At 40.2% G+C, this 14,201-nt stretch overlaps 1 protein-coding gene across 1 annotated transcript in view; it reads left to right on the top strand.

The window, feature by feature from the left end:
- The window catches only part of LOC149226455 (uncharacterized), a 547,178-nt gene that overhangs the window by 153,710 nt on the left and 379,267 nt on the right, over window positions 1-14,201 (top strand). Inside the window, exon 5 of the mRNA XM_089377496.1 lies at window positions 6,940-7,083. Within this exon, the coding sequence (XP_089233622.1) occupies window positions 6,940-7,083 (144 nt within the window). The remainder of the gene's footprint in view (window positions 1-6,939; window positions 7,084-14,201) is intronic.

The following is a 14,201-nucleotide window of genomic DNA, read 5'->3' as shown; positions in this document are numbered from 1 at the left end:
GGACCACGCACTAATTACATCAGATATTACAAATAATTCAAACCTCAAAGGGGGAATACACTTTCATTATAGACCCTCAAAATAATTACCCAATTCTGTGACACAATATGATCTAGTATAGACCAAGTGGTTAATTTTCAGATTGTTCTATGCTGTATCATTTACTTTAGCCCAATTTGATACTTCAATTAGCAATCTTTTCAATACCAATTAATCTTTCCAATTATCAACAGTAATTGAAGATAAATCAATAAATGCAAATGAAAAAGGAGAGAATCAACACATCAACAAAAGACACCAGATTTGGTCAAAGACCAGGGAAAAACCCCACAAGGGGGAAAACCCTTTGAAATTCTTCTTTTATTACATTCTCATAAAATGTTCAACAAAGAGTACAATGAACCCAATACAATATCATCCAACAAAATTATCCCAACAATGTTCAAAAATATGTTTCTAGCATCAATATAGATCATAGACAACTTTTCTTGTCTGCGGTCAACTATCAAGTTTTAGCTCTACTTTCCAGTTGTAGGGAGGAGGAGGTATGTGAGCGACTGAGAGCTTCTAGTCGCTCCTTTGAGCTTGCAAGCCAATGACTGCAACCAAAGATTTCCTTTTTCAAGCCAATGACTGTAACCCAAAACCCTAGAAACACGTGCCAGCTTCGAACCTTGTGATTTCAGACCTTTGCAAACTTTTTTCTTCGACTCAGCTTTAGATTTGTACGAACCAATCAATGAAGAAGAGAAGAAGAAGATGCTTGATGATGTCCAAATGAGCTTGAGGTCAGTTGTATTTATAGGCTTCCAAGGGTGACCAATTTCCTGTTAGGGTCAACTTGTCCAAATTTGCATATGTGGGCTTTTCTTCATAAGTACACTTTCCCTTATCCAAATTGAGTGCTTCAATAGTCAAAATTGGTCCTCTCGAAAAGAGGAATTTATTCCCATGGTTGGAATTTGTCATTGAGCTGCCAAATTTACACTCCCTCTTAGCTAGGGAGAAATTCCAACTCCATCATGCCATGTGTATCCTGTTGTCATATCATGTCCCATCTTTGCTCAACTCTATCTACTGAAACATTCTCGAATCTAAAGAAGAAGAATCATTGGGGAGCTAAAGCTACCACCCTCTACATTGTCAGAGAGCACATCTCAATCCGAAACAATATCAGGGAGCACATCTCAACATGAATATTCATCAGAGAGAACATCTCAACCCGAAATATCATGGGGGAGCTAAACATCTTTGACCCCATATCGAGCAATAGGTGATATAAGGGAGCACATCTCAACCCATCCTATTGCCTACCAATCTTCCCGTCAATGACCTTCAAGGGTCATGTGGTAGAACACCTGCATCATAATCCGAGCTTGGGCAAGATACCTGACTTACCAAAAGGTAAGGATCACATGCCCCCAAGCCTCCTCAACCCGTTGGCTAGACGAGGAGGGACAATCCCAACAAGCCCGACTTGTGGGTATGATGCGAATTGGGGTATACTCTGCAAAGACCAAGATAGGGAAGCAACATCTCCAACCCTATGTGTAATAGATAGGGGTGGTACCCTATTGTTCGGAGATCCCTCAATCCCAGGAACCCTCCATCTCAATTCCACACCCTGGGAGCTCAAATAGGGGGGAAGAACTGGCTCAGTGTCCTCGATCAGTGATGCCCCTTATTAGGAGGGGTCACATCTGTCGGTCCAAGCTGCTCTTTGAAGACCAAAAGCTTCCCTTTTGGTAAAGCCTTGATGAGAGTATCTGCAATTTGCTCATCTGTCAATATATGATGAATTCTAACGGCTCCACTCTGCATCATGTCTTGAATGAAATGATATCAGTTCTTTATGTGTTTGGACTTGTCATGAAATACAGGATTCTCTGCCAAACATATCCCACTCTTATTGTCACAATATATCACTATAGTGTTTAGGACTTGCTCAAATCGCTCTCCAAAGAGCTTCCTCAACCAAACTGCTTTGCAGCTAGCCATGCTAGTGATGATGTACTCTGCCTTGGCAGTACTCAATACTACATACTTTTGTTTCATGCTCATCCAAGATATCATGGTAGATCGAAGGCTAAAATAATATCCAAATGTACTCTTCTTGTCGACAACGTTTCCTGCCCAGTCAACATCGATGTATCCATGAAGTTGAACATCTCCGACAAAATATCTCAGACCAAGTGTGATTGTTGTTGATTTCTGTTAGCATCGAATGTGCTCTAAGCCTCAAAATTTGCAGGGTGGCTAGGACACATGTATTCCAGAATACCTAGAAATCGTTTTGGGAAATTCCACCCAGAGAAGGTTTTATTAAAATAATTAATTATTTTTAATGGATGCTTAAGTCTAAACTTAGGAAATTAAAATAATTAAAGGGTATTAATTAAATTAAGGGTGAAACTTCTAGAAGAAGACAAGGATTAAACCAAAATGATCTGAGCCATTGATTAGAATCTAATTTGGGCCGTTGGTTACTCAACGAGAAGATTATATGAAGAGGTTGAATGTGCATTTGGAAGACACATCCAGTGAGAGATCCAAGATCGATTTTCTCAAGAGAGTAGCGCAATAGTAGTCGGAGAAGTGATTTCTTGCAGTGAGGGGCAGGGATAGTTTTCGGAGGAAGTTTTCCTGATTCAGAGAGTACAAGGCAGAGAGGGAAAAAAGACGTCCAGAGAAGCTGATGTAGAACCACGCTGTGGCAACGCAGAGCTTTAGAGGGAGATTGAAATTCTGCTGAGGAACAGTTGGATCTAGTGCCAAAGCTAGGGTGTGAGACCAAGATGTTAGAGGGCCAAAGTTTCCAGCCAACAGAGGATCAATAGGAGGTGCAGTGCAGTCCCAACAACAGTGACATAGTGATTATGTGGGTGTGACGTAGTATTGCCCAAAGGCAGCACAAAGGCTCATCTCCAGCACAGACTAGTGCCTGATCTTCCAGTGACAGGTTGAGATCATTTCACTACCTTTTTCCCAGTTAGATCTCTGTATAGGATTGCCAGTTTGGGCATCCAAAGAATTGTATTCAGAAAACTACTGCATAATAATAAAAACCCTTAGCTGTTGCATTGGTTTTTATTAATTTTATGCAACAATGGTATGTTCTATGCTTTATAGCAATTTACTTCAATTTCTTAATTAACCCAATATCAATACCTAGTTTAGCAATCACAGTAACATGATAGTAAAATGCAGATAGAACATAAACATAAACAGTAGAAGAAAAACCAAGACAAGAGGACACAAGATGTGGCACCAGCTAGGGACAAACACCAATGTGGGGAAACCCTTGATCAATTCTTCTTATAGTCTTCAATAGTTCAACAGAGGGAGATAGTACAATTTACAAATCTGATAATTTATGACAGTAGCAAAAAGCCTTAACCAGAAAAGTCAATGCTGTCAACAGGGAAAATTTGATCCTCAACTAATTGGTCAACTTCGGCCTCTAAACAACAAGATGAATCAGCCCTCAAAACAGCCCAAAAATAGCCTAGTCAAAATCTGGACAAACAACCCACCTGCGGTCAGCCCTAGCTGCAATCAACGCTGGTCAAAATCAATGTTTAACCTCGATTTCTGTGCCCAAAAATGCGGCCTGCCCAAACAGAGATAGCCCTCACAAAAATGCAATCAAAGGAGGTCAACGCATGCTGGTTAATGCTTGGTCAAATTGTCCAGAAATTTGGTTTCCTGAAATTTCGGCCTCCTGAAATTTCGCTCTCCTTAAATTTCGGCCTCTTGAAATTTCGCTTTGCTGAAATTTCGCCCCCTAAAATTTCGGCCCCCTGAAATTTTGAACGTGTGGAGAGCAAGAGGCCCAAAAATTTGTACCCAATCAATGAGGGGAGAGAGAGAGAAGTGTGAAGATGAGTGTGTCCAAATGAGGCTAAGTCACCTAATATTTATATGCAACGTTGAGGATGAATAGACGTGATTGTTGGGCTTCTGAGCCTACATAAGTTCGCTCGCTGACCTTGACAATTTGACCATAATCATAGTAAATTCATAACTTCATTTGTACATGTTAGAATCGATGATCTTTAGATCAATCCTACACCTCTCGGAGAGAGGAATCCATGAAAAATATCATCTGTCATAAATACGATGACCCATGTGGAGTTTGGCCCTAGTTGCCAATTTTAACAGTTTTCCCGCATTGGGTTTTCCGGGGATATTTGTCCAAAAAAAACCGTGTCACTTGTATGTTGTGTATTTCTTCTTGCTTAGTTCTTGTTTTCGCATATAATTTAATTAGTGAAGGCTACAGTGTATTGGTTTCGATATTTACAGTAGAACACAGTAAATAATTTTCTCAGTTATTTAACAAATAGAAGAAATGTAATCAGTTGTTGTAGTAGAAATTTGGATCTCCAAATTTTCACAATCGTCCCATGCTAATATCTAAAAATGTGTTTGGTAGCGATCCAATGTGCATGGAGAGGCTTGGTTATGAATTTACCCAACGTATTCACTGCAAAGCATATGTCCGAACAGGTGTTCACTAGGAACATCAGAGCCCCAATCAATTGTCTATACTCGATGGATTTGCCAAATCGGGTCCTGCAGCTTCTCCATAGAACTTTTTGAAATTCATTTCCATCGAAGTGGGTAGGGACTTGCATTCTTTCATTCCAAATCTCTCCAACAACTTCACAGCATATTTTTCTTATGAAAGGAAAATCTCACGGGGCCTTTGCCATACCTCAAGGCCTAGAAAGTAGTGCATGAGTGCAAGGTCCTTCATCACGAATTCAGAGGCTAGTTGCCTCTTACACTTGATCATCAGGGGCTCACTACCTGTTAAGAATATATTGTCAACATATAAAACCAAAATCAATAGCATACCTTGGACTATCATGAAGTAGAGGTTGTGATCGACATTGCTTCTTGTGAATCCCAAGTTCACCAAATAACTATCTATGCGGGCATACCATGCTTTGGGGGCTTGCTTCAAACCATACAATGCCTTCTTCAACTTGCAAACATGTGTCTTTCGATCCTCTACTTCAAATCCTTGTGGTTGCTCAACATACACTTCTTCCTGCAGCATGCCATGGAGGAATGTCGTCTTTACGTCCATCTGTGACTTGCGGCAAGGGAAAATATTGAACGAATGGTTGTATATTGAGCCACAGGTGCAAATATATCGTCATAATCTTTTCCCTCTTTCTTGGAGAATCCTCGGGCCACAAACCTTGCTTTATATTTCTCAATGCTACCATGAACTCCATGTTTAATCTTGAATAGCCACTTTGAAGTCACCACGAATTTCCCCTTTGGTCTCCACACAACATCCCATACATCATTTTTCATGATTGATTCATATTCTTCAACGACAACATCCTTTCAAATTTATTCTTTCACGACTTCTTCAAAAGTGGGAGGTTCGGGTTGTATCATAGTGCTCATGGCTGCGACATATCCCTGGTATCTGCATGGCTTCTTCCTTTCTCTAAATGATCTTCGAATGGGAACTCGTCTCTCATCACCCTGTAATGTGTCACGGAGCCAAAGTGGCCCCTTCTTGGCAGGAAGATTACATGGAGGAAGATCTAAGGGATCCATAGGTTCCATGGGATCATAGACAATGTCGGTCTCGGATTTAGGCATGGAAGGACCATTTAAAATATCCATATCATCATTCTTCTTCTCAGGGGGAAGAGGCGGAGGAAGGTCCCTTGCTTTCTTAAGGGCAACATCTTCATCAAATGTTACATCCTTGCTAATCTCAACTTTCCTTTGATCAGGAATATATATTCTAAAAGCTTTAGAATTTTCACAAGATCCAACAAAGGTACCTTTTCTTCCCGTGGCTTCCAGCTTGTTTGTTTGTCCTTAAACACATGAAAGTATACAGGGCAGCCAAAGATACAAAGATGGAGAACATTGGGCTTGACACTTGTTAATACTTCTTCGGGGGTCTTGTTGTCCAATGCTTGATGAGGCATCCTATTTTGAACGTATACAGCAGCATTTGTTGCTTCTCCCCAAAGGAACTTCGGCAACTTTTGATCATGGAGCATGGCACGTGCAACTTCTATAATGGACCTGTTCTTTCTTTCAACCACTCCATTTTGTTCGGCAGTATAGGGCACAATTGTCTCTTTCTTGATACCTTACTTTTTGCAAAAAATCAATGAACTCCTTTGATATGTATTCTCCACCATTGTCAGACCTGGATATTTTGATTTTCTTCCTTGTTATATTTTTCATCAAAGCTTGAACTCCTTGAACATTTCAAAGGCTTCATTCTTGTGCTTCAAATAATATATCCACGTCTTTCTTGAGAAGTCATCAATGGAGGTGATGTAGTAGAGATGGCCACCAATAGAATGCACGGGCATTAGACCACATATGTCGGAATGAATGAGATAGAGGATGTCATTTGTCTTGTTCTCACTTTAGGGGAATGAAGAGACACTTCACTCGAAACAAAAAAAACAAATTTTCTTATGTTTTGTATGAGCTCTCTTTCTATCTAGTAGTATAGTTTCTGTATTTCGCTTGTATATTAATGTCTTATGTGGATGTATCCAGTTTGCTCATAAAATTTATTATTTCAGATATACTTTTTGGTTTCCTTGCGTATTTGTTTTATACATAAATTTCTAGCAGGCTTCTTTGTCTTCTACTTCAATTACCACTAGAACTCGATAATGTTCTAAATATTGCTAACTCTTGGTGTAGTCTTTTATTTATGTTATCGAGTGTGGCATCTTTGAGGCATGATACGTTGTCAGGAAGATTGAAGAAATCTTTATTTTCATTTTTTCATGTCATCAATAGGGACATCCACACATATTGCAAGTGTACTGAGGCATTCATTTTCCATCAGGTTTTGAATTTTATTTCAGCAAATGTTCTTTATGCACCTTAGTTTTGAGTGCTGGTTTGATATACTTTGTATGGGCATTTCCATTTCAGGCCCTATCAGAGTTGCAGGATCAATTGCCTCCTTTTCCAAAGTCAGAAGCTATGCAGATTATTGAGGAAGAATTGCATTGCTCAGCAAATGAAGTATTTAGTTCACTTTCTGAGGAACCTGTAGCAGCAGCTTCTTTTGGACAGGTAAACCTGCTTTCTGAGTGACGATTCTATGAATTAAATGAATCAAATTCATGTGCATTATGATAAAACTATTGAAGATCGTGTTTCTTCGTTGAAATTCAAAAAAGTAGTTGGTGCTTCGAGCAGCATATAAATATATTGTATTGTGATATTAGACATTAAAGGGTTGCATAAGACCAACTTTCTCTAATTTGCTAGTCATGCGTGTTTTTTACTTTAGCGATTGAACCATCTCTGTTTTATCTCATGTATAGGCAATTCAACGGTCTTTCTATTCCCAATTATATCAATACTTGATCTAGGTCCTTTTATATCATTGGTCCATGATCTTTGTTTAAAGATCATGGAGGGTCAATTGTCCATGACTAAGAGATGTAGATAGTGATGCATTGGATGTAAGCTTTTTTTCGGCAGTAATACATCTTTCTATTTCTCTGTAGATGTTTACCTCTTTGAGGGTTTTATGGTTTACCACATAAATCTTGGTGTCTTGATATTTGATCTTTGTGACATATATGCTCTGGTGTTTAACCCTGTGATTTGCCCACTATGATTTATAACATGGTATTAGAGAACTTGTAAGGTAAATTCATGTTTCGCTTGACATCAAGGTAGATTGCAATGATATTTTGATTAATTTTTAAGATCTGTTTCTTATTTACACTATTGAGCTGGCTCCTTACTTCTTTGTGTGAAGAGCTTTGGATTCATTCTCTGAAATCTGAAATCATATGGCAGAATTCTTGTTACTAGCACTTGATGATCCAAGCTTTTTGTTATGTTTCAGCCAAATCCGTACATTTGAAGGTAAATTGAACTATTCCATTACTTTTGGAGCACTTGCTTCAACGGTGTTTTAGCTTTTGTTGCATTTGGGAAGCCTCTGTTTGCTTGAAATTAAAAGATTTTCCTCTAATTGGTTGTGGTCGTCCATTGTTAAAAGGTGTTAAAAAACATTGTTTGCTAAAGTTTTGTGTAATATTCCTAATGGAAAATGACAGTGGATTCAAAAAAAAACAATGAACAAGGAACAACAAAATAAATAAAAACACAATCACAGATCAGTACTCAGTAGACACTAGCAAAGTATTATGAGCCATTTTATTATTAACTGGAAATTGGGTACATAAAATAAGCTGAAATGATAAAACCTGGGCTTGCCAAGCAAACTGAGCAAAACCTAGATGAGAAGCCTCTGATCCAGATGGTAAATTGCCCGGAACAAGGAATGCACACTGCCTAGAAATAAACTGCTACTGGTTGACTGATGGAACAAGGAATTTTGCTTGAAATACTGCCCAGAAAATTCTGCAAAATTAACCCCGAACTCCTCTCACCAAACCCACAAAAAGCCAAAAGTATTTGGATTGGTTCCGAGTAGTTAAAATCGACCCCTACAAGTGCGAGTGGCCTGTTACCCACCATTTTGTGGGTGATATCCCTTGGAGAAATTTTTCCTCTGAGATGGTCCTCCGCTGGCAGCTAGCAACCCCTTGCAACCACCAGCTAGCTCATTATGCCTTTTCTCCGCCAACTGAGCCATCCATGTGGTCCCTCACCCATCTGCCATGATCATATGTTTGAAGGTGGGCTTCCCGAACCTAAAGGTATGCCTTGTTGTTTGGAAATTGAGTATTGTAGTTTGCTTATCATGGACACTTCTGGGCATGGATTAAGGATTTCTACCTGAAATGTTACACAGTTTTTTTTTGCAAAATTAACCGCGGACTCCTCTCACCAAACCCACAAAAACCCAAGAATAGTTTGGACTGGTTCGGGTAGTGAAAATCAACCCTGACAAGTGCGAGTGGCCCAAACTGGCTACTAATGCGTACCCCTAGAAGAGGACTCACCTCTATGGCTGCTCCCAATTTCTCTTGAAGTTTCCTTCAAAATCCATTGCTAATTTCCCTCATGGGGCCCAAAATTCTTTAGCTCCAACCCCCCTCACTCCTCCTGCTCCTATGCCTACGTAGGCACTGCATAGTCACCTACACATAGAGCCAAAAACTTGTGCTGCTACTGCACTCCCAAAGCTGCCCAACCTCTTGCAATTTCTCTATGGAATTTTTCCCTTCTCTGGAGGGTGAATAAGCTCGAAAATTTGCTGCTCCCCAACTCCCATCTCCAGGCCTTGCGAATGGCCTCCTTTGCTGCTCATTTGCGCCTAGAAAATGCACACCCCTGTCTCAATGACTAGCAATTAAGCTCCTTTGAAGTTTTGAAGTAGACTCTACAAATTCTATAGCTAGGGAGGCACTCAAAGTCGCTCCGAAACTAGCTTGGGTTTCGCTTGAAACCCTTGTGCTAAATAACTTTAAGAGAAGATGAATTGTTAAGTGTAATGGTCAAAAGATGAGGAGAAATGCCTCCTTGTTGCCTTATATAGCCATGGGCCCTTTGCCTCCTTTTGGTGGCCCCCACAATGCACTAACTCGTCCCCACTTTTTTGAGGCCCAGTTTTCCTCCATTAGTGGCCCCCACATTCTACTAGGAGTTCGATTTCCTCCGCTTGGTGTGGCTTACCTCCTAGGTGGCCCCCACCTTGCTTTCCAAAGTTGCGCTTCTCTCTCCATTGGTGCGCATAGTCTCCTTGTGGCCTCCTCATATAGTAAATCAAAATTGGGGACACACATTTTGGTTTAGTTTATTTTCTAACGAGATCCTGGTTTTCACATAACATTTTTGCATTTTTGGCGTGGTTCATTTTTGGTGTCATTTGACTCATAATGCTCCATGTTTTAGTGTTTGTAGGTCCTTTTTCTTCAAGACGCAAGCCACCCTTGACCTTTGCGTGTCATCCTCATGAAGGGGCTTTTGTTCTTGGGGGCTTGAGCCATAAATGAGCATCAAGTTTTCATTGTTCTGGATGATCCCTTCATTTTTCGACAACCACTTTAGTCAATGGGTTTGTGAAAGTTTCATCTATTGCAGCAATTGAAAATTATTCTTCTAACTGTAAATTTAATTATGCAATGTATTTGCTACAACAAACAATGAATAAAATCACAACTGCAATTTTCACCATAAAAATACTACGGAAAATAAAATACTGAAAATTGAGAAATTCTAGCACACACAAGAATTTTAACACAGTTATTTTTGGACAATTTTCCCCAGAAAACCCAACTTGGGACAACTGGTGCAATAGTGAGTTTTATTATTATTCTTCATTTGCAATTTTGAATACAATATTTTAGGTGCTTTGAGGGCAATCTAATCTAAGGAAAAATACGGGAAAAGTTATTGTGGAAATTTTCTTTGACCCCACAACTATTTTCTTCCCCCGAAATTGCCTTCCTAACCTCACGCAAATCCTTTTGCGTCAACCCCTGTGTAGTGCTTGCACAATTCCTCTGGGAATTTCGACCTTCCTCTTACTGCTTCTCCTAGAACTAGAACACTTCCTTCTGAAATGTTGCTGACCTCCTCTATCACTTGCTACTCACCCTCTGGCTTATCTTCTCTACTGAGTCTCTGCTACTGAGAAAATCAAACTGCTTGGGCAACTAAATATCTTCTCTGGTGTGTATTCTCCAAGTGCCCATTGACTTCCTCTTATAATCCATTGTTGGAGCACCAACGACCAAGATTAAATCTTAATCAAGGGCTAGGACCATCTTGGAGTCTATCCGTGTGAGTTTCTATACTATTCTCACCATATTTCAATTAATACTAATTAATTAACCATAATCCCTAAGTTCAGACTTTGGAAATATTTAAAAAACGGCTAATAATCTAATTGAGACACTTCTAGGTGGAATTTCCAGAAACGATTTATGGGTTTTGGAGATCTCATGTATTCTAGCCTCTCCACCAAATTTCGTGGTTAGAACACATCTAATGCTACAAAAACTAACACTCCATCTTAGCGAGGAATGTGTTCTACTGCTGCAGAACTTGCCACAACACTCTGTCTCTGTATCATCTCCTGTCATGCTGTTGATGTGTTGGCTGCTGCTGCCCACCAACTACTGCGCAACTCTGGTGCTGCATCTGTGTTGTTGTTGACACTACTGTACTGCTGCCAACTCTGCATTTGCACTGCAACTCCCTCTCATTTGTTGCTGCTGCAACTGCAACAACTGCAACTGAAAAGCATCCAAAATACTCTGTACTTGCTACTGAAACGGGTTCTTCACCATACCTATATGTTCTTTGAAATAGACGAACTTAGCTCTCCCTAGTTTTTTTGTGAGTATATCTACATCTTGCTCTTCTGTGGGAACATACTGTAGTTGGACCGCCCTACGTTGTACACAATCTCTGATGAAATGACACAAAATAGCTATGTGTTTCGACCTTGTTACCCACCATTTTGTTGTTGTTATCCTTAGGAGATTTTTTGTTTTGTTTTGTTTACCAATATGGTCCTAAACCGACAACCAACATCCCCTTGCAACCACCAACTAGCTCGTTGTGGCATTTTTCCGCCATTTGAGCCAACCATGTGGTCCCTCACCCATCTGTTATGATTGTATGTTTAAAGGTGGACTTCCCGAACCTAAAGGTATGCCTTGTCATTTGGTAATTTAGTGTTGTAGTTTGCTTATCATGGACATTTTTGGGCATGGATTAATGGGGGATTCAGCAGAAAGAGTGAGCTAGGTCTGTGCTCTCGTCCCCTAGACCTCTTTTGCATGTTAACCTTGGACCCTAGTCCCGTGGGATTTCTTTTACTGACCCTTGGGCTTTAGGGTTGGTACTACATGGGAAACCTTGATTTTGGTTGCGTGGTTCCGCTCCTTCATCCACATATATTACTCCCCTTCCACTCATTATAACCCCATTCATCATTTCTCCCACCTGGGTCCACATTCCTCCACTAGGGTTAGCCTTCCCCTTCCCCTTGCCCACACCTTGGTTCAGGCCTAGAATGATCCCCGGAGGTTGATGCAGCTAAAAAGAAAAGTAAAATCATAATTGGCCACATTCAACAGGAAATGTACCACAAAATGCAAACGATGACAGGGACAAACACATTTAGCACGTGAGCATAAGCCAATACATGAGCTCTACCCCATCATCATGGCCATCACCTTGGTTCCTAGAGGCCCTAGATGGGCCTCCTTTATCATTCAGGAACCCATGATTGTCCCAACTTCTGGTGGGCAATGAACTGTCCTACCTTAAAGGAACTATCCACTGCTATATCTCATGCATCATGCTATTATCCCTTGAGCCCCAAGTAGTCAATTAAAGAAAAATCATAAAAGACAAAGGACATATAAAGAAGGATGGAAAAATCAAGGCCGAGGCACCTCATATACCACTATTGCTCCCTCTTATACATTATATACCCAAGTGTGGGCTTCCCTTTTATTAGCTACCCTTGTACCCCAGCATGTGGCCTAGGGCTGCCCCTTTTCAACTCCTACTCCATTCATCTCTTTATCACATGCCACCACCCTTTAGAGGATGTACCTTGGACATACTATCCCCTTTACAAGTAGAAGCCACCTAATAGGATACTTGGTTAACCCCATTTGGAGCTTGGAGACATTAGCACATGCCAAAGTGCACTATGGAAGGGCATGCCATTATGAAGTACCCACCTGTTGCCCATGGTTTGTAAGCTCTTTTACTCGATTTCATTGATGACTTCTTGTATTGGAAGGCCAGGGGAGGCATTGGACCTTATGCAGGATTGTAGGTGGTCAACATTTTGGGTTTGGTCTCCCTATACGAGGTCCTAACCCTCCAAAGGGATACATTGGCACATGTAGGGTGTGTGTTGAGAGCCATGGGCCTCCATAGTAGTAGACAACACTCCATGGATCCCTAGAGATGTTAAGAGATTGCTCGAGATTCACCTATTGGATGAGGAAGATGCACCTGGTTCACCTTTGCCCAGGCGGCCCCACAGTTGAACTGTGCACTTGGCAGATTACCCGGGACTTGTATACTGATGTGGCATCATTTACACCATCATCTAAGCCCTTACAAATGGTCTACAAGCATCTTCGCCTTACTTGGAGACTCATGAAGTCACTTGTGTGCCCTCACACCCATTGGGAGCACCACAAGTTTATTATGTGGAGAACAAGGGGCCAACTCTTTGTCCATTACTTTTGGACATCCTATTCATCACTATGGGACTTATGGATTTCATGAGGCTTCTTAGATTGCCCAACGACATGTATTATTGATCATTTGACCTTTTCAGAGGTTTGTTATTTTGTTTATGAGCTAGTTTGTTGGGCTTGCCACCAAAAGTTAGTTATTTGCACATTATTTTTATTTTAGGGGCTAATGTAGGGCCAAGTAGCTAAATTGAACTCATAAGAATGTATAAATACAAATGATGAGAGTTCATTTCTCATCATTACTTGGTTTGGACTTGTATCTCTTACAGATTTCGCTATTCCTTCTTGGTGGACGAAATTTTGGAGCATGGATGAATTTTGATGTTTGGATTATCTTTTCTTGTCAACTCATTAGCAATATATAAATACAAATGATGAGAGTTCATTTCTCATCATCACTTGGTTTGGACTTGTATCTCTTAAAGATTTTCGCTATTCCTTCTTGGTGGACGAAATTTTGTAGCATGGATGAATTTTGATGTTTGGATTATCTTTTCTTATCTTGGAGCTTCTTTATTGGCAAGTTTATTGATGGTTGGATATATTCGCTTACATGTAAATACAAATTTAATGTTATTTCTTCTTTTACTTTGTCACATGCATTGATGATGAAATTTTCGCTATACTAGGCTCATTGTTGCATGCATTTACTGCGAAATTGTGGAATTATGTTTCTATATAGCATCTCTTTATGTATGGGACATGTAGGTTGAACGAATTTTTCTACGGATAATCTATTGTTGAATTTATATTGACAAGCCATCTTACCTTGCAAAACGAAGTGTAAAAGCTTTAAGGTCACTCTCCTTTGCCCTAATGACAAGTGAAGTTGTCCTTGAAGCCTCGTTGACTTAGAAACGAAGTCCATTCTCATATTCTTCTTGACTCCAATCTCCCCAAAGGATTAGGCACTGGTCTACCATAAGGTGATCACTTAAAGAATCATTTTTCTTCACCTCTCCTTTATTCTAGGTCTAGCCACATTAGGACTCCTAGGGCATCATTTTCCCGACGAACCACCCATAGAAAAAC

The sequence above is a fragment of the Pinus tabuliformis genome, chromosome J (assembly GCF_031772625.1).
Source record: "Pinus tabuliformis cultivar Carrire ecotype Pingquan chromosome J, CPIR1, whole genome shotgun sequence".
NCBI lineage: Eukaryota > Viridiplantae > Streptophyta > Pinopsida > Pinales > Pinaceae > Pinus > Pinus tabuliformis.
The sequence above is the reverse complement of the archived record's forward strand: the minus strand, read 5'-3'. Positions and strand labels throughout refer to the sequence as shown.